At 40.7% G+C, this 21,495-nt stretch overlaps 1 protein-coding gene across 1 annotated transcript in view; it reads left to right on the forward strand.

The window, feature by feature from the left end:
• Positions 1 to 21,495, forward strand: part of Itih5 (inter-alpha-trypsin inhibitor heavy chain family, member 5) — a 66,941-nt gene that overhangs the window by 17,094 nt on the left and 28,352 nt on the right. Inside the window, exons 3-7 of the mRNA XM_013009414.1 lie at positions 2,842 to 3,005; positions 4,290 to 4,391; positions 7,494 to 7,744; positions 19,650 to 19,819; positions 20,939 to 21,055. Of these exons, the coding sequence (XP_012864868.1) occupies positions 2,842 to 3,005; positions 4,290 to 4,391; positions 7,494 to 7,744; positions 19,650 to 19,819; positions 20,939 to 21,055 (804 nt within the window). The remainder of the gene's footprint in view (positions 1 to 2,841; positions 3,006 to 4,289; positions 4,392 to 7,493; positions 7,745 to 19,649; positions 19,820 to 20,938; positions 21,056 to 21,495) is intronic.

Below are 21,495 nucleotides of genomic sequence, written 5' to 3' on the forward strand. Positions count from 1 at the left end.
GAAGAAGAAGAAGAAGAAGAAGAAGAAGAAGAAGAAGAAGAAGAAGAAGGAGGAGGAGGAGGAGGAGGAGGAGGAGGAGGAGGAGGAGGAGGACGACAAGAAGATACTCAACTTCTTCCATTGAGATAGAATCCATGCTCTTTAGCTACTTAGGAGGCTGAGATCTGAGGATCACAGCTCAAAGTCAGCCCAGGCAGGAAAGCCCATGACATTCTTATATCCAGTCAACCATCAAAAAGCCAGAAGGGGAGCTATGGCTCGAGTGGCAGAATGTGAGCCCTGAGTAAAAAAGCTAAGAAATAGCACCCAGGTCCAGAGTTCAAGCCTCAGGACGAGCACACACACACAAAAAAAACAAAAATCAAAAACAAAACCCTGGTGGTTCTCAAACTTGAGTATGTATCAGACTCACTTAGACTTATTAAAAATACAAGTTTCTGATTATGTGGCATTGTGATGGAGTCGATCTCCTTTTTTAACAAATTTCTAATGCTACTGATCTGGGAACCATACTTTGAGAAGCACTATTTTGAAACCAGTCCTCTTTAGTCCATACTTCAGATTCTTTACCTCTCTTAGTTCAAAATCTTTTAGATTTGCTCATTTTAAACTTGATCATTACTTAACTAAACTCTATACATTAACCTCTTGCAACTTCCTAAGAAAGGCACACTCATACCCCTAACATTTTCCCCTCAGTCCTTTCCATCTGGTCTTCAGTTTTCTGGAGTCACTGAGATTGGAATTCTGCCACAAACCATCCCAAGCCATGAATAACCCTGTCACTCTGGCAGGGAGAACTTTCCAGCTTGCTGTTTTGCTTGTGTATTTGACTCTGCTCCGTGCTGTGCATGCTCCCGTGGGCGTTGAGTATGTCCTCGGTGTGCTGTATGTTTCTATCTGCTTCTCTAACACATCTTTGAAAATGCCTTTTGAACTTTCTGTGTTTGATCTGCTGAGCATTACTTGACTCAATGGTTTTGAGTAATTGTTGGTTTAAATAGAATAACTTTTTGGGAACCCTTTAGAATCAGTTTTACAATCACATTTTATATCTGGACATTAACAGATCATGATGTTGTATGCACTTTTAAAATAAGCATAGGACCTGTAATCCTAGGTAATTAGGAGGCTGAGATCTGAAGGATGGAGTTCAATGCCAGACTGGGCAGGAAAGTCCTGAGATTCTTATCTCCAATTAACTACTGGAAGTGATGCCTTGGCTCAAAGTGGTAGTGTTAGCCTTGAGCAAAAGAGCACAGGGACAGTGCCCAGACCCTGAGTTCAAGCCCCACGACCAACAAAAATATAAAATAAAATAAAATGAGTATAGGGCTATAAATGAATAGATTAATGATGCAAATGAGGGTGGAGTTGCCAGGTTTTGGCTAATCATCTCTCGGTAAGCCAGTTCCATTCAATGTTCATTGAGAGCCTGCTGTGTGCCAAAGATCAGGCTGGAATTTGAGTTCACAAAGATGAATGGGACCTGTCCACAGAGCTTCCAGGTAGCCTCACAAATGTAGACTTTAGGGTAAGATCCATTTCTGTTACTTGCTAACATAAACCAGTATATACCCTCACTGAGCCTGACTTGCTGCCATCTATAAAATAAGAATGAGGTATGTATTGTATGTGTATGTTCCAAGACTTGACTGTCTGGTTTTCATCTGCTTGGGCTCCCATAACAGAATACCATAGATTGGGTACCTCATTGTTGTGGAGGTTGGTAAGATCCACTATCAAGGTCTAGCAGTGTTTGGTCATCCTGGCTTGCAATGGCCACCTCCTTGCTGTGTAGTAGCATACTCGGTATGTGTATGTGGAGAGACAGAGAGGTGGGAGCTAGATGTCCAGTGTCTTCTCTTCCAAGTCCACGAATCCCATCACAAGATCCCTATCCTCAAGGCCTTCTCTAATTTGAGTTACTCTCAAAGGCAGACCTTCAAATACCATCAGCAGTAAGGATTAGGGCTTCAGGGAATGAATTTGGAAGAGAGGCACAATAATGTCACATCATGAGCTTACTTCATTTCTAGAGTTAGAGCATCCATGTTCATCGTAGCTTTCTTCCTGGATTTGTCCTTCCTTTTTTGGGCTTTGTGCCACCAGATGTAGCATTGTGTAACATTGGAAATAACAGCAAAAAGTTTTACTGAACTCTTTAAAAGAGCACCATCGGCTACTGCCCCTATCAGAGGCTTTATGGGCAAATGTGATTAGCACAGATTTAGGCTATTTTTTGGGGTTGAGGGGACAGGCAAGTACTAATTCCCCAGTAGTATGAATTCTTTTCCTCCCTTTTGCAATAACATGACTGTAGGCAAGATGCAATGGGCATTGCACAGCCATTCTTCTAGAGGGCACTTAGGTGGATTTGAAAACTTGAGGGTGTCTTGAATATCTTGAGGTGCATTCTGATGTTATGACCCATTCAGAGATCCCACTATGTGCTTTGAAATTTTCAATAATTTCTGAGCTCTTTCAGCCATGTGACTTTCCTGTTAACTTGGAAACTTTTATGGAGTTCTCCCCAAGTCCTTTTGCTTTTTCAGATAGCCTTGTACTACCTTTTCCTAGACTGGCTTTGAACTGCAATCTTCCTATCTCAGCCACTTAAGTAGCTGAGAAAAAAATTGTTTCTATGTCATAACTTGGTTATGCTCAGGTTTTGTTTTAAACAAAGGAAGGAACTTCAAAATGAAGAGCAACCAAGAAAGCAGTTTCACCAAAGGCTTGCAGTCCAATTTCCCATATGGAGACAGAACCATACCTACTCCACAAGGCTTGAATCACGCTTTCGTGCATCTCTGAGGTTACTGTTTGTTCTCATTCCGACAGAAAACCAAGCCTTTGATGACAGAGTTTTCAGTGAAGTCCACCATTATTTCCCGCTATGCCTTTACCACGGTTTCCTGTAGGATGCTGAACAGAGCTTCTGAGGACCAAGATATCGAGTTCCAGATGCAGATTCCAGCAGCAGCATTCATCACCAACTTTACCATGTATGTTCAGAAATGCAGGTTTCTCTGGGGTAGTCAGGGTGGAGCCTGAGCTGCTGTGAGGGCCATGGCCTTTTATTGGGAGAAGTTTCATCCCGTTAAGCAGTACATGCATCAGAACTTTCCTTCCTTCTTTCCTTTCTTCCTTCCTACCTTCCTTCTTTCCTTCCTACCTTCCTTCCACCCTCCCTCCCTTCCCTCCGTTCCTTCTTCCATTCTTCATCCCTTCCTACCTTCCTTCCTCCCTCCATCCCTCCCTCCTCCTCCTTTCCCTTCCTTCCTCCCTCCTTTATTGCCTCCCTCTCCTCTTCCACTTTCTTCCCTTCTCCCCTCTTTTCCATTCTCTCTTCTTCCTCCTTCCTTTTCTTTCTTTTCCTTTCTTTCCTTCCTGATCCACACTGGGCCAAACATTCTTTGAGGCATTGATATAGTTCTATGAAAAAAAGAGAGCATTGCTCCAAAAGATGTCTTCTCCAGGAAGTCCAGGGAAAAGAAGCAGTCGATAAATAACAAAATAATGAATAAGATCATTTTAGATAGTTGTAAATGTTACAGCATGAAGACTAAGAAGGGTTGTTTTTTTTGAGACAGAGTTTTTGCTATGCATCCCAGGCTGGCCTTGAACTCACAATCCTCCTTCCTTAGCCTCCTGAGTGCTGGAATTACATGCATTTACTACCACATCCTGGAAAAGGGACTTCCTTAGGTAGAGAAATCAGAGAGGTAGTTTCAAATCGGCTGTGACTGAGATGTGATGGAGACAGCATGAAACATTTAATATACAAGATGGAATATATTTCCTCTTTTGCTGATCCAAAGTTAAAGATATTAAAAAAAAAGAACAGGGTAGTTGCTTGGGTTTAATTTGTGTGTGTGTTTATGCTGGTCCTGGGGCATGAACTCAGGGCCTGGGTGGTGTGACTGAGCTGCTTTTTGTTCAAGGTTAGCAGTTTATCACTTGACCCACTGGCTCCACTTCCTGGATTTAATTTTTGCTCTGGTTAAAATTCAGTTGGTAAACCTTCATGGAAGTTTGATCAGGTCTTGAGATTTTTTTCCTGGAGAAACAGAGACACCTTGGATTGGATCTTACCTTTGGACCTGTTGAAAATTGCCCTAGGATGAAATGATTGATTCAGGGCTGCTGCACTAGTTTGGAATGCACTCGATCTGCATATCCAAAAGGCAAACAAAAATATTTTCTAGGGTTGTCATGGTTCTGCTATCCATGATTTAATTTGTCTTGGAACTGCAAGCGTGGTAACACAGCTGTCTCTTGTGATTTAGGATTGTTGGAGACAACGTGTATCAAGGTGAAATTACAGAGAAAGAAAAGAAAAGCAGAGATAGAATAAACGAAAAAAGGAATACCACCACAGACAATAATGAGTAAGTATTGTTTAAATAAGGAATTAAGAAATTCATTTAAATAAATGCCACATTTTGCCTCTTCCCCCTTGTTTTTTTTAGCAAACTAATAAGGGGCTGGGGGTTTAGCCCAGCGGAAGGGCGCCCGCCCGGCACGCGCAAGGCCCTGGGTTCAGTCCTCAGCCCTGGGGAATTTTTTTTTTAAAGTCTGATTTATATCTTAAGTAAGCACTTATAATAAAAAGATTTTACTATACTTGTTCCTCAGCTCTTCCTAGAAATCTCTACTAAGATTTCTATTTTTTGAGTTTTCTTGGTAGATACTTCCCTAATGATGATATTGATTTCTCTTGATTTCCTTTTTTAATTAAAAAAATCTCTTTAGTACATACAGAATAATGGATTTTGCCATGGCATTTTTCATGATTTTTCTGTTTCTTAATACAAAGAAGAGATAACCTGATGATAATCTGTTATGCAAAAAGAGCTATCACATTGATGACAATACTACTTCCTCTCTCTCTCTCTCTCTCTCACTTTCTTTCTCTCTCTGTTGGCCATGGGGCTTGAACTCTGGGTCTGGGTGCTATCCTACAGCTCTTCAGCTCAACTCTACCACTTGAGCCACAGTGACACTTCCGGTTTTCTGGTGGTTAATTGGCGATAAGAGTATCATGGACTTTCCTGCTTAGACTGGCTTTGAACTGCAATCTGAACCACAATCCTCAGATCTCAGCCTCCTGAGTAGCTAGGATTATAGGTGTGAGCCACTGGCACCCTGCCCTTCTTTCTCTTTGATTCTAAGTTTTTGCAGCACTATTAAAGTTGTATCCTATTATACTTCTAAATAAAGTCTGAGACTATGGTTTCCATCTTAAATGGTACTATTGCTTACTTACTCTTTACACTGGCTCTCCTTATTTATTTATGTACCTGTCTTTCTGTAATCATTTACTTTCACATTATCGTATTTATCAACTATTTAAATTTTGGTCTGTAATGACACTTGAACTCTTTATTTTGTCTACACTGAATCTATGCATTGAAAAACCCATATATAGAATTGGCTTTTTAAATGTCCAGCCATCAAGTACTCTAAGACTGAACTTCTCCCAGGGGCGAGTTGAAGGTGAAGGTCTCCATTCTCTTTGCAGAAAAGTGATTTTAGTATCCAGATAATAAAGTGGGACCTTGTAAACCCAACCACGTCCATTAATAACTGGACATAACTGGGCACCAAGTACTTGACAACTATAATCTGAGCTACTTAGGGGGCTGACATCTAAGAATCTCGGGTTGAAGCTGAGTTGGCAGACAAATTTCAAGATTTTTATCTCTTAACTAATCTGCAAAAAGTCAGAAGTGGAGGCGTGGCTCAAGTGATAGAGAGCTAGCCATAGTTGAAAAAGCCATGCCTGAGTGTGAGTCCTAAAAAGATAGGCCAGAGGGAGAGACCCAAAATCCAAGCCCTCATACTGGCAAAATGAATAGATGAATGAATGAATGCATGAATAAATGAGTATGGCTTTGAGACAGCTAGCTCTCTACAATCATGGACAGTGGGAACTTTTGTTGTTGGAAATCCTGTAGTGAGTAGTGAGGATGCAACATCTTATTCTTTCCTTTGCCTTGAGTCTTCTCAGTCCAAGCTGATTTTAATGGCTTTACACACAACATACTGCCTTGCTGTCCAAACACTGCTTCACTGAACTTTTACCTACAGTCTACCCTTCCCCCAATCCTGTAATAACCCTGTGTCTTCCTTTGTTTGGAGAGATGCCTGCAGTGCCTCTGGAATGCCGTCTCCCTGTGTGCAGCAAGTTATTAACGCCTCAATTTGTTGAGCTATAGCCGGGTTCCAACTTGTCTCTATCAGAATTGTTCAGAATCATGCTGCCATTTAGGTTAGTTGGATTCTAACAGGTCAGTTCTGGGAGCTTTTAGGTTGCCTCTCTTTTATGACATAGAATTTAGTTCTATCATTATAAACATATAGCAAGCCACATAATTCATTTGAAATGAGGACAAAATGTTTCTGCCAAGAGCGACGTGCATGTCACCCCTGATGCCTGGCCAACAGCAACAGAAAAACTTCTCAGATCAGCAGACATTCTGATTTCACAGCCATTTATAGTCTATTAAAAGGCAACATCTCTAGATGCATGAAACAGTTACTGTTTTGCGGCTTTGTCACAGAACATTTACCCTCTTTTTGCCTGGGCTAATCTGGACTATGATCCTCATATTTACATTTTGTGAATAACTGGAATGGCAGATGTACACAACCACACCCATTTTTTTTTCTGCTGAGATGGGGCTTTTGTAAGCTTTACTATATTACCCATGGTGGTCTTGAACTACAAGGATTCTAATCTCAGCTTTCTTAGTAAGTAGATTACAGGCATCATCTATCCTATCCAGTTCACTGTTGTTAACTGTATTGTCTCTACTGAGCCACAGAACAACAAAGGTTGTTCCTTTTACCTAACTATAATGTTGTGGACCAAACTCTCCTCCCTTTGACTCTCCCCAGTCTCTGGTAACCACCATTAGAATTCTTGTTCTTCTGAACATTCCAAGTCTTCTGGAAACTCTTTGAACTTCTTACTTAGTAATGGTTGTCCTGCTTGCTCTTCATTTTATCAGTCAGACAGTCTGCCATGTTGAATCTCAGAACCCTCACTCCAGGGACTCAATGCATTCAGAGTGGTTTGCATCTTTATGAACATTGAAAGTTCTTTATTTCCACCAGATTTTTACCAAGGTACAAGAACCTAATGAATTAGCTCTTCAGGTAAAATGTCAGCATTTATTTGGCCCTCCCAGTAAGGGGGAGGGCACAGTTCTCAATTTGACTCCAAGGCTCTATCTCCTAGCAGGTTACCTAGTTAAATCTCCTTCTGTCACCTAAAGTTTGTCTTCTTCTTCAAGCACAAGTCTTCACTTCTTCCAAAAGCAATTTTTGCTTTTTTATTTTCTTCCCAAGGGGCTCACGTGGCCCTGCCCACCACTTTCCCTAGATTGCTGTTACAAGCACAGGGTAGGTGTCTTGAGAGGACTGAGGAAACCTGCTTTTTCTTCAGCTGAACCTTCCCTGAGGCCTCTTTTTTTTCTTCCTGGTAGGGAGAAGGGGACTGACACATTCAGAGCTTCCTTGGTGATTCCTAGCAAGGACAAGGCTGCCTTCTTCCTAAGTTATGAAGAACTCCTGCAGAGACGGCTTGGGAAATATGAACATGTCATCAGTGTGAGACCCCAGCAGCTTGCCGGGAGGCTGACTGTGGACGTGAACATCCTGGAGAGGTCAGGCCTGACATCCTTGGAGGTGCCTCCTCTTCTCAACAGCAGGCAAAAGGGCAGTGGGAAGGGGGAAGGTGAGTACTTCCCCAGAGAAATCTGAGGCAACTCCGAGAAATTAGCCAAACGCCTTTTGTGCAAAATTAAATGTTGTGGAAATTGGAAACATAGTCACAACACAAAAATGGTGCTTTTTTTTTTTTTTAAAGAACTAGGTCTCTTAGGAGATTAATGCAATGTTTAAGATCCTTGGAATACAAAATCCCACTCTTGGGAACTGATTTGAGATACAACCTCTAAAATATTGGCAAAATGACATGTACAGCCCTGTAAATGCTCAGTAATTGTGACTGTCATGATAATGACAATGATGATGATTATAACCTTCTATTTATTCTTTTTCTTCACAAATCTCATAAGATTCTAAGTACCATTGATGGTGGGTCTGTGTTTTATTAACTTCTGTCTCTGAAGGATTTAACCCAATGCCTGTGTGTGTGTGTGTGTGTGTGTGTGTGTGTGTGTGTGTGTGAGTGTGTGTGTGTGTCAGGGGGATGTTCCAATACTGAGGCTTGAACTCAGAGCCCCGAACTCTCATTCAGCTGTCTTGCTCAAGGCTGATGCTCTACCACTTGAGCCACACCTCCACTTCTGTCTTTTTGCTGTCTAATTGGAGATAACAAGAATTTCTTTAATGTGTCTGCTTAGACTGGCTTCAACCCAAGTTCCTCAGATTCCAGCCTCTGGAGTTGCTAGGATTACAGCTGTTACACTGTTGCCCAGCTCCAATACCTCCTTTAAGTAGCACACCACTAACTAAATGGCTTCACAGCAGAGAAGAAAAACAAACACAGAAATAACCAAGAATAATAACCAAGAACCTCTAGTTATAACTTGGGGGAATTTTTCTCTGTGCAACTGCACGGATGAAATTTTCATTAAAGGAGAAGAAGTCTTGAGATGGCAGCGAGGGCAAGAGTCTATGAAGACACATGGGGTTTGAAAATGTGTCTGAAGGAATTTCAGAGGGCAATAGTGAGGTGGGACTGAGATGTCCATGCATTGCCTCATTTTCAGGACCACAGTGGCTCTTCAGAACTATGGACGTGTTGTAGGGTGTGTGTGTGTGTGTGTGTGTGTGTGTGTGTGTGTGTGTGTGTGTGTGTGTTCTGTGTGTTTGGACAGGGTTAGAATTAGCTGGAAAGTTGGTTACTGTTTACAGTCAGGGCTTGTTAATAGCACAGAGGAATTTTTCCAGACCATTGATCTCTTGGGATCTGTTTAGTTTTAAGAAGGTTGTTTTCATAGCTCTTTGCCCCAAAGCAGCTGGTTGGCCTCCCAGAGCATGGGGATTTCACAAGCCTTTCCCAGAGTCAGGTGCAAGAGACCCTTCTGACCATTTTTCCATTCCAGCTTTACGAGCTCAGTCCTTACATTCTGCATGGTGGCAGCCCTAGCCGGTGAGAGGTACACGGTGCTGTGATTTTGTCTGGACACCAGTAAGATCAAATGAGATTTGGGCTTACACCAGAATGCAAGCCATAACTGTGAGCATGTGGCCTATGGACAGACAGGCTTTGACAGATGTGGCTATGGTTAAGAAATTAAATGGCTGTGAGTTGTCTGATGGCCCCATTTTTATCTTGAGGGTCAGATAAATTAAGGGCAAGGATTAGTATGTATTAGGTGACAGACTAACCACTTTGAATAGAGTGTTTTCTCTTTCAGTCTTTATAATAACCTTTGCAGATCACATTTTTCAGCCCTCATTTTACTTATGAAAAAGCCAGGTTTAAGCTTGTGCCTGTACTCCTAGCTAAAAGCCAGCTGAAATCTGGGGTTTACAGTTCAAAGCCAGCCTGAGCAAGAAAGTCTGCAAGTCTCTTATCTCCATTTAACTACCCAAAAGTAGAACTGTGGCTCAAATGGTACAGCAAAAAAGCTAAGGGATAGTACCCAGGCTCTGAGTTCAAGTCCTAGTATTGGCAAAAAAAACAAACTAGGTTTATAGAGACATCATGATATGGACAAAGTCTTATATTTAATTACCAATAGAAACAGTGTTAGTATAGATCCATCTGACTCCAAATTTCTGCTCTGCACCACTATGCTCTCCTACTTTCTCATTAAATAGATGATTGTAAATGATTGGGAGTCTAAGCTCAAATCCCAAGCCTATTCCTGGTTAAATATAAAAATGAAAAGAAGGTTAAAAGCAATATAATCTACCTTTGCCTCAGTTTACTTGTCTGGTAGGTCAAAATGGGACACCACCTATTGAATTGTTCATTAATGGGCTCCTTTCTAATGTTAAAGCTCATTTCATGAGATATAAGTTAGTGGCTAGAGGGCTGGGAAGGTGGCTCAGTGGTAGAGCTCTTGCCTTGACGCTCAAGGCCCTGAGTTCGATTCCTCAGCACCACATAAGCAAAAAGAAAAAAAAGCCAGAAGTGGCGCTGTGGCTCAAGTGGTAGAGCGCTAGCTTTGAGCTGAAGAGCTGAGGGACAGCGCCCAGGCCCAGAGTTCAGGCCCCATGACCGGACCCCCCCCCCCAAAAAAAGTTAGTGGCTAGAGCACTATAATTCTGGATTAGTCAACACATGAACGTGGTTCAGAATCTAAAGGCCTGTCTGTTGGTATACAGCAAAGAAAAAAGACTCTGTGTTTCCTGTGGCTCCCTGCTATCTGCTCCTTTACTTTATCTCCCTTAAAGCTGCTGCTCTGTGGGTTCAGTGGAGCAGAGTATATACAGTCAGGTGTCACTTAGCAACCAGGACTCATCGTGAGATCTGTGACAGTAGGTGATTTCATCATTTTCAAACAGCACAGAGCATCTTTGAGTGGCACAGGTCGACTGGCCTTGATGCAATCAAGAGATATATAAGAAACTGCTGCCCAGGGAAGCAGCTATATTTTACAGTAACCTTTTTCTTTTGTAAGAAGGAAGAACTCACTCTAAAAAAATGACAAAGATACAAGAATCAATGCACAGGCTAGTAACGGTCATTTATTATCATTATCAAATGTTACAAACTGTACATAATTGTATGGGCTAGACTTTTATGTGACTGGTGACATGGTAGGTATATTTATACCAGCAATGGAGTAAGGAGTTAGGACAGCTAAGCCCATACAAGATGATAGGAATGTTTCAGCTATTAAATCTCTAGTAATCACTGTCATCCATGTGGCCCATCATTGACCAAAATATCATTATGGGATACCTGGCTGTATTTGAAATGAGGCCTTTCCCAGATCACCAATAGGCTGTGTGATTGTTCAGACAGGCCACTGCAGGTAGACCAGGTATGCCTGTGCTCAAGACTGAATATTCCATTCTTTGGGTTTATGATTATTTTTCTCTCATAAGCTTACTTCCAGTCCATGACAACTAGATAATTCTTACTTTTTTTTTTGCCAGTTTTAGGGCTTGAATTTAGGGCCTGGGCACTGTCCCTGAGCTGCTTTGACTCAAGGCTAACACTTTACCACTTGAGCCACAGCACCACTTATGGCCTTTTCTGAGTAGTTTATCAGAGGTAAGAGTCTCCATGCACTTTCCTGCCTAGGCTGGCTTCAAACTTCAATCCTTAGATCTCAGCCTTCTGGGTAACTAGGATTGCAGGCACAAACCCCCAGGCCCCAGCTGATCCCTACTTTTGAAAGTGCAGAAAATTTTCATTTATGGCAAGACCCTTGATGGCAAGTGGTACAACAAAATGAGCTAACGTGAGCAAGAACATAGCCACCCTGTGTTATTCCCCCTCTGGCTTTATATCAGTGACTCTCAAACCTGACTCATGTCCCATAGTAACTTGAGTCATTGAAAGAGAAATCCCGATGGCTGACTCCTGCCCAAGTCAAGTGCATTATAAGTTACTGAAAATAAATACAGTGTAAGAAGCCACCTATATTTTAGTATAGTACCCTTCCATAAAATTTCAATATATATATATATATTAGTATAGCATCCTCCTATAAATTTACAATTTATATTTTATTTTTTAGCCATCTGTTAATTTACATGAAAAGTAAAAACTGATGAGTGTTTTAAAAATTTGTAGTTGTTAGTCAAATGAGAAATGAATGCTGAACATTTTTTTCTGAAATTAGGCATTTGTTGAAGTTGATATTTTTATTCAATGTATTATTTGGACTCAAAACACATTTTAGTTGAGGTTTAATTGGCACACCACTAATCTATACCCAATGTATCTATATGGGCTTTGAACACTTGTCCTTTTAAAAGCATACTAGCACGTGAACTATCCTTTGGACAGCCCATCAGAACCTTAGAGATCTTAATGTGTGAAGACTTTGGCCTTCAGAAGCATCTTTGGAGTTAGACAAGATTGTTTCCTTATTTCATGGGACCCTCAGAATATGTTGACTTTAGATACTTATTGAAGTGTTTCTTGTTCATTTTTACCTGACAGGACTTTGCTGTTGGATGCAGGCTGGCACAGAATTATTTACACACCCCATAGATATAATGCTTCCCATGTCCAGCTTTGTGGCTCTTTGCCAGAGGAGCTGGAGTTGGAGAAAGCAAAAGATGGATTCAGGTGGAAATTGATATTTTGATAGCTTGTGTTTTTAATCACACTGCCCTGAGGAAAGCCTTCTGTCATTTAAAAATTATCTTTAAATAATCGTACAAAGGGGTTTTGATGCAACATGACCATTTATGTGTACAGTACATCTTGATCAGTGTTACCCCTTCCATTATTTTACCTCAACTCCTATAAAATGTTGACTTTCAAGTAATTCTAAGACGTGAGAAAACTTAATTGGAAAGATGACATGCTCCCAGAATACAACTTCATTCTCCCTGGTGTTCCTTTCTTGTCAAAGAAATGAATGAGCAGTCATGGACTCTGCAAGATGGAGTCATCATTGGCTTGAGACCAGCTCTGTATTTCAGTACATGAAGAACTGTATGGCACCTGCTTTAAATTTTTAATTATGTTTTTCTTTGGTGGATTAACCTCCTGACTTTGTCTTTTGCTCTTGGTGCTGTATTCTTTGGCCCTGGAGCAGTACATGGCACGCAGAAGATGCTCAATAATTAAGGAATAATTAACGGTTGGCAATCAAAGTGCTGTTAGGTTATCAACACATTCCTGGCTGATGTTGGTAACTTAGGCCAGATTTTGTCTCTATGGCTTTCTTTGTTACAAATGGGTTAAGAGATAGAATTAATAATTCACCTTTGGTTCTAGAAGACTTCAGTCCCCCAGATCTGGATAAATCATCTTGGCTATGGTGGCCAGGTAAAATATTGGATTTCCCACTTATCTGAATTTCAGACTTAAAAAAAATGTGCCATTCAATAGTTGAGACACACTGATAGGTTATTCGTTATTTTCCTGAAATCCAAATGGAACCGGAGAGTTTCATCCTGAAAGTGTTTGGGCAGCTGTGACAGATGCTTTTGGCAGCCTGCGCCACATCTGTGCATCCACCTCTAGTCCCAGCCACAGCTGTGTGAACAGTGTGAGACACCCAGAGGACAGCCATCTCACACCACAGACCAAGACCATCCCCACTCTCAGTCCTGATGGAATGTTGAAGCCTCATGCACTCTCTTGGGTCTCCTCCACCATCCTGCCCCACCCAAGACCCCAATCAAACTACCATCAATTTCAGAACAAATAAGCTCCTGTGGGGTTTCCATCTTGGCATGAAGAAGCAAAACAAATCCAACCCAGGGGCCATATGACTCACACCTGAGTCACTTCTGTGCCGAACAATGCTGGAAACCCTCACATAACAACTGGATCGTTTCCTGGCCAATGTTCAGAGATTCCTCAGAGGCCAAACAAGGCCATGTCCTTCCAGCTGCTGAGTGAAGACTGGGACTGGGGGAAGAATGCAGATCTGGGGGGCTTTGTAATGAATCATAGTCACAATGTACAACCCTTTAGTAAGGGAGAGATAGCAGATTTAGGAAGTCGCAGGACAGAATGCTCCGTTGTAGACTTTTAGAACCAAAGTCTTCTAGAACCAAAGGATTGAATCTATAATTTGCTACCCGGTTTTTCCAAATTAATGATGATTAGGTACTGATCTTCCTCCTGCAAGAGGACAATGTAAAGGAATTTAGCACAAATCTCCCACTCTCCTAGGGCGCAGTACTATTACTGTTTCTGGTGGGCTTTCCTGTGGCCCCACGTTAAATATTTTTTAAATACGTTTTTTATTGTAAAAATACTGTACAAAGGGGTTACAGTTAAATGAGCAAGATAATGAGTACTTTTTTTAATCTAGCATTGTTGCCTCCTCCTTAGTTTTTCCCCTACCATCCCTTCCTTCCCCACCTCCCCAACTACCATTGCCCCCACCCCTGGGGCTGAAGTTGTAAAGTTCGTTTTCAATATAGTGTCTTTATATCTCATTGTTACAATGGGTTAAGCTGTATCCCTGTTTAAACATTTTGTTTTTTTCCCTTCCCCTCCCCAAATTAGACAAATGTATATATAAGATGCAGGGTACCAGAATCAAATACAGTGAAAACAGGTGCTATACCATGGGGAAGGAACATACAAAAAAAATCACATAGTACATTATAAATACATTAAAAAACAATAGCAAGAAAGAAAAGAACCATTTGTGTCCCTACTTGGGGTTCATTTCACTTAACGTCCTCTTATATAGTCATATGTACATAGCTTTTGACGTTTTCTGCTTGTCCTAAACTTATACTAGTTATTGTAAATAATCTTTAGAGTAGCTTGTATCTGGGGTTTTCAGAAGACATAGGTGATATCAGCAAAGGGTAACATGCAAGTTTAGGACCTAACTTGTAAGGAAATATGCATGATGCAGAGGTAGCTGCATATGTGTTCAGGGAAGTTGATCAAATATGGAAAGCTGATACAAGGTAATTTGTTGCTTTAGGAAGAAACAGCATTGCATGAGTGTTAAGCAAGCAAGTTTGCTAAGAAATCCAGACAAACATCCCTTTAGTAAAACTGAATCTGAGCCCCTTCAGCCATACACTTGCATTGTTATCCTATGCCATACGTTGCTATTTTATCAATAGGATGCTGCTTCCCCCAAGTATTTAAATAACAGACATCAATATAAGTGAGAAAGCCCTTTCCCAGGAGAAAATTATGTAATGAAGATTTATAAATATGTCCACACACTTTCTCCTCACTGTCTCGGCTTTAGCAGGTTTTTTTCTTCCAAATTTATGGGTAGTGGCCCAATTACAATAGTTTTTGTTTTTGGTGGTACTGGGGTTTGAACTCAGGGATTCATTTTGATAAGCAGAGACTCTTCCACTAAGCTGCCCTGCTTTTTGTTGGCACTGGGTGTGTTTGAGCTAGGTTCTTGTTTCCTGGACCATGATTGGCCTACTTTAGGCTTTCTGTGGTAGCTGGTGTGCCAGATGCCGTCTGCAGCACTCAGGTTCCTCCATTGAGAATTTTCTGGTTAGGCTGTCCTGGAATTGTGATATTCCTGACCTCAGCTTCCCAATCGCTAGGATTACAAGCATGAGCTACCAGTACCTGGCTCACAGTATTTTTGTCTACACTAAATTTAAAAAAAAAATAGCCTTGGATCACAGAAAAACAGGTTATATAAACAGGCAAAGAACATTTATCCCCTTTGCAAGGGGAAATGAGCAAGCAGTGTTTGTTTGGAAACCCTTTTGTAACAGCCCCAAGTATTGGCTGCTTGTAGGTTGACTATAGCCAAACCTAAGGCCCACAGGAAGCAGAGGCCAGGAAATCCCTCTGTCCATGAGGCACAGGGAGTAGCTTCCAGCTGATGTCCTTGAACCTAATTCTCTATTCCTAAACCTGCCCACCTTGAAACATTTTTGCAAAGCAGTTGGCTTCCTTTTCTAGGAGAATGTTGATTTGTGAATAACCTTTGGGGTATAGCCTGAAACTATAGATATGTTTCTTTTCTCTCACCTTTTCATGATCAGTACATCTATTGCTTTGCCATTTAGAGAAAAGAAACAAATGAACACTTATGTAATAGCTTTTAGTTCTTAAGTTTCTTTAGACTCCTGGAAAATAGAGAAAAAAGGTGGAGCCTCTCTCTTGAGAAAAAGGTAAATGCATGCTTGCATCTGAATGTATGATTCTGCATATTGTTTCGGGAGGCTTTCAGGCAGAAGCTGACTTTGTTATTAAGAGGGTTCTTCATATAAACACTCTTGAATTCCCTATGATGATGTCCATTATGATATCTGTTCCCTTTTCAAATAATGATTATTTCTATCAAACTCTCAGTGATATGTAGAAAACCATAATAACAAATGCAAACTGTGTGTTCTCCAAAAAATCTGTTCCTTAAAGGAGTACAAGAAGCAAGTTCTGAAGAGAAAGAGGGTTGGGGGTAAGTATAAACTGACTACCTACTATGTGCCAGACACCATGCTCACTAAATCTTGACAATGTGGTTTCACTAAATATGTACAGTGGTCTGATGATTGTGGCACTACTGTACTGCTGAAATGAACTGAGACTCAGAAAGAAGTCAGTCATTTTAAGTCTGTCAAACCTTAGAACCCTTTCTTTGGTATTGTGTGGCTTCCAAAGGCAACACAGAGTCTCTTCCTTGAAAAGACTGAGCAGTGTAGAACTCAGCTGGTGGCCTGAGAAGTGTAGGCCCCAGGCCTCAATGAGTGGAGAAAGCAGCTAGTAAATGGCCTTAAGTGTGCTCTAGAAGCAATTGTGTGAATCTTCTGTAAGTCCAGCAATACCTCAGTTCAGACAGAAGTCTCAGTCTTCCCCAGCTGGAGCAGTTCCACAGCTCATGCCTTCCTCCTATCCAAGAGGGCAAGAAGGAACGAAAACAGAGAGGAGAAAAAGAGACGTGGGCTCTCATTAGAAAAGTAGGTCAGATGCTTCCTTCCTCTGGTCAGCTCCCAAAGTCTTCATTGTCTTTAGAACACATCACATGACCAAGGGCCTGCTGATACAGCTCAATGGGCTTATGAAATAGTGGATGACCCTCCCAGTACAGTCTGAGCCCCAGCTCACAGTAAGGAAAACTAAGAAGCATTATTCTGCTTTGGGATTTTGGTTAGTAGATTTGAAATAGCCCATATTAACCTGACTGGCAGATTTGTTCTTCTCCTCTAATGAAAAGATGATTTTACTCTCTGGAATTGTTCCCCATAGATTTTTTTTCTTTTTCTTTTTAATTCATGGGGATACTATTAACTGTCTGGCACATAGTGGGTAGAAACCAGGACCAGGAACTTGGCTTCCTGATGAGGAACCAAATGGAGAAGGAATTCCCTCTGTGGGCATGTAAAAGAAGTCCATTTAGAAGACTCTCATGAATTTTCATCAAGAACAAATACACACAGGGTCAATAGGAAGCCAAGATAATAATACCCTATCCTTTCTCATGGTCCATATCAAAAAGCCTAGTCAAGTGAAGGATACAGAGGGAAATTATACTTTTTCACCCCCAGTTCTTTCCTTTGACCATGAATATAGTCACTCACGGCAGCTGTAAAAAAGCATTTTCGTAAGAGAGATTTGAAGCAAGACAAAGTAGGTAGATGCTAACAGAATAAAAAGAATCAAATCTAGCTGGGCACCAGTGGCTCACTCCTGTAATCCTAGCTACTCAGGAGGCTGAGATCTGAGGATCACGGTTCAAAGCCAGCCCGGGCAAGAAAGTCTATGAGACTCTGATCTCCAATTAACCACCAGGAAACTGGAAGTGGCATTGTGGCTTAAGTGGTAGAGTGCTAGCCTTGAGCTGAAGAGCTGAGGGGCAGTGCCCAGGCCCAGAGTTCAAGACCTACCTCCAACAAAACAACAACAATAACAACAACAACAAAGAATCAAATCTGATTATGGAAGTAGCTTAAGAGATATTCTAAGTGCTGCCTAATTACGTACAACCAATTTTCTTTACTCTTTCCTAGATGTAAGGCACACACACCACATATAAGGCACATTTTCCGTTTCTGTGGGCAAAAATCAATTTTTAAAGTACATGTTGCTTTGAGTTTCTGACTTGGGATGTCTGGGGTGGGCCTGAGAATGGGTAAGTCTAGAAAGTTCTCAAGTGATGCTAATGCTGCTAGTACCAAGGCCACACCGTGAGGCTCTTACCCACACCATCCCGCAGGTGACTAATCCGGGGCTTGCTTGAACACTTGTAACAAGAGGACTTGGGAAAAGCTGCCTCTACAGCAGAACATCTTTCTTAAAAGTACTTCCCAGTAACTCTATCCTTGGGCTAATTCTGCCTGCTGGAATCATTCTGGATATACTTAAGCCCCATATAAATTCCTACACAAACCCACATATCCCAAGGGAAAGAAGAGATAGTGACCAGTTTGGCAAAATATATCACTATGCTCCATGCCAGAGAGTGCCAATCCTGCCTACTCTGTTCTCCAACTCCCAAGTGTGAATTTTAAAAAAAAAACAGTGTATGCGCAGAATAAAGTGCACAAACCTTATGTGTATATCTCGATGAGTATTTACATTTAAATACCCCAACCAACTATCTTCCATATAGAAATAGGACATTTCCTCCACTTTCCTTTGTGTTCTTTCTCTGTCAGTACCCAGCCACCAAAGGAACCAAATTGCTCTATCTATTTCTCCATGGAAAAGTTGTGCTTGATCTTGGAGCAACAGAAAATAAACTAAAGGGAAAAAAAGAAAGAAAGAACTGCAAAAGTACACTTTAAAAAAACCCTCTCAATTTCATTTCTTGGGAGCTCATTTCAATAAGCATTATTTTATATAGCCATATGCATATAGCTATTGTGATCCTCTGCTAAGAATATTGTAGACATATTCTAGTTACTACAAATGAGGGAAAACATGCAGCCCATGTTTCTTTGGGCCTGGCTTGCTTCATTTAATATAAAATTTCCAAGTCTTTCCATTTCCTTAAGAATGGGGCAATGTCATTCTTTCTGATGGAAGCTTAGAATTCCATTGTGTATATATACCACATTTTCTTGATCCATTCATCTATGGAGGGGCATCTGGGTTGGTTCCATATCTTAGCTATGCTGAGTTCTTAAGTGGTTCTAATTCTCAGTACCAGCAGGAAGCAGGGCATTACCCTTACTTGCATCATTAAAGGGGTTGAAAAAGTGGAGGTTCTAGATAACAGATATTCAGTATGATTCCATTTCCTCACAGCCTGTGGGAGAAGGCGGGCAAATGCAGGGGATGGAGAGGGGGGAAGTAAGGAGGCTCAAGGCAGAGACAGCAGAGTCCACGAAGGGGGGGGGGGAGGGAAGCTCAGTGATGGAGGAGTTTCCTGTTTTCAACGACCATTCTATTTCCAGCCCTCTTTTTCTTCATCCTGTCTAATGGTTCCAAGATTTCTTCACCCATGCTGGTGAACTGGACCATGATAGCCATCAGTTCACCATCTTAATTTTCCCAGTTCCTTCATATGAGGCGATCAGGTAGAAGCAGACATTCTGCAGAAATAAAGCTTTCTAGTTTGTAAGTTCATTGATTACTTCCAAAACTCCTGCCCTTTTTTTATGTGCAAATAGTAGAAAAATCCATGTATCCTGTGGTTCCTGTTAAAGGTCACACCTAAATTGTGTTTGGAAATAACTGTTCTGCTGAAGAAAATGTTTAAACCCCCTCTTGCTCTAATATCTAGAAAACCTTCAGCAGAAAGAAGTTTATTTCTAAATATTGATTACCGTTTTGATTTATGTCTCATTTCCTTTTCATTCTTATAATTAGATCCGAGAAATTACTGGCCCTTAATTCATGCTATCAGCTTGGATAGATTTAAAAAAAAATCAGATGATCTGTAGCAGTTTAAAACCTGACTTTGATTCAATATCTAGATGAAAAGCCTCCATATAAACTTAAAATTAAGAATTCTTATTTTTATTGTCATATTTCCTCTGAAAGCATGCAGGCCTCAAAATTCTGGTAATCCTGGCTAGAGTTCTGATTTCTTTTCAGAATATTTATTCATTCAGCTATTATGTTAATATCTTATTTTCAGATGATTCTGGGCCTCCTCCTTCGACTGTTATCAACAAAAATGAAACTTTTGCCAACATAGTTTTTAAGCCCAGTGTGGTACAACAAGCCAAGATTGCCCAGAATGGAATTCTGGGAGATTTCATCATCCGGTATGATGTCAAGAGGGAGCAGAGTATTGGAGACATCCAGGTAATGGGTCCTGGCTTGCTGTTTCATATTGGTAGCTTAGTATTTATCTGTGGCGTCAGAACTGTGGGTTACAGCATTTACCTAAGGGTAAAAAATGTTTCTGCTTCTTTGTAAGTTTATTTTAACCAAAAGTATGTCATCAAAGGGACTAGTGATGCTCTCTTGCTAGCCAATGAGGGTACCTATTTCCTGCTTCAATAATCTGGACAGCAAATTAAATCCATAATATATTGCCCTGTGGTGTTTTAGATGAGGTTAAAATTTTAGTCCATCTTCAATTTTTAATTAAAAGAGATGGTTCTATAGCCTATTTCCCTTAAGGTTTTATTATTCCAGAGACAAGGTGGGAATATTAAAATATATTAATGTGCATCTAGAGTGTAGACAACCTTGATATCTTAACATGGAAGATGCTTGGCAAAAACTAGATAATAAAAGTGGCAGGATTTTTAATTAGCAAGGTCAGAGGGGGATGGATCATTAAAGTTGAATTTCTTGTCATAATCAACATATGTATGGAAAATAACTATATATTTGTAATATAGGTATATAATATACATATAAAATGTATACATATGTAAAAATATACACATACAATATATACTTTATATATTTTGTATGCTATATATGTATATATATCACATATATAGTATGCATATTCATATGGTACATATATATACACACACGCCATATGTGTGTGTATATATATACATACACACACACACACACATATATAGTAGTACTGAGATTGACATCAGCATCTCATGCATACCAGGCAAGCACTCTATCACAGAGCTACACCCTCAGCTGATGATCAATATATTTTAATGTTTCTGTCCATAACAGATAATAGAAAGGTGTGGCTTGAGTGAAAAAGTCAAGCAACAATGCCAGACCTCAGTACTGGCTCGCGTGTGCACACACACACACACACACACACACACACGTCCTCCAAAACCTCTACTTTAGATAAATTAGCAACTAATTCTCTTAGAGATATCAGGACCATATAGGTCTGTTAAATGTACCAGAAATATACTGTCTCTGAGTTTTAGAAGTTCTATGGGCTGTCCTCTTGAGATCACTTCTCTCCTTTTTCCTTGGTTTTCCACACTCCAGGTTCTAAATGGTTATTTTGTGCACTACTTTGCTCCTAAAGACCTTCCTCCTTTACCCAAGAATGTGGTCTTTGTGCTAGACATCAGTGCCTCTATGGTGGGAGCCAAACTTCGGCAGGTAAGTGCCAATGCTCATTTCTCCCTCTTGCTTTTGCCTGGGACAATGATCTAGCTTGTGAATAACATTCAGTTAATGCCAAATGACAATATATCGCCCAACTCTTCCAATAAAAAGAAAGTATCTGATTGATTTGTTGTACTGATCGAAACTATCACTTTAGCTTGGTGAGTTTTGTTTTGGTTTGGCTCAAGGCTCAAGATTAGTGCTCTCCCTTTTGAGTCACAGCTCCATTTCCACCTTTTTGGTGGTTAAGTTGAAAATAAGAATTTCACAGACTTTCCTGCCCGGACTGGGTTCTAAGTAGCTAGGATTACAGGAGTGAGCCATTGGCACTAGGCTTACCTTGGTGGTTTTAAGGGAACAGATAGAATAGAAATGTCCTCACAATGGACACTAGAGTGCATAACGACCAAGACAGATAGATACACACACAGAGT

The sequence above is a fragment of the Dipodomys ordii genome, unplaced genomic scaffold (assembly GCF_000151885.1).
Source record: "Dipodomys ordii isolate 6190 unplaced genomic scaffold, Dord_2.0 Scaffold9, whole genome shotgun sequence".
Lineage (NCBI taxonomy): Eukaryota > Metazoa > Chordata > Mammalia > Rodentia > Heteromyidae > Dipodomys > Dipodomys ordii.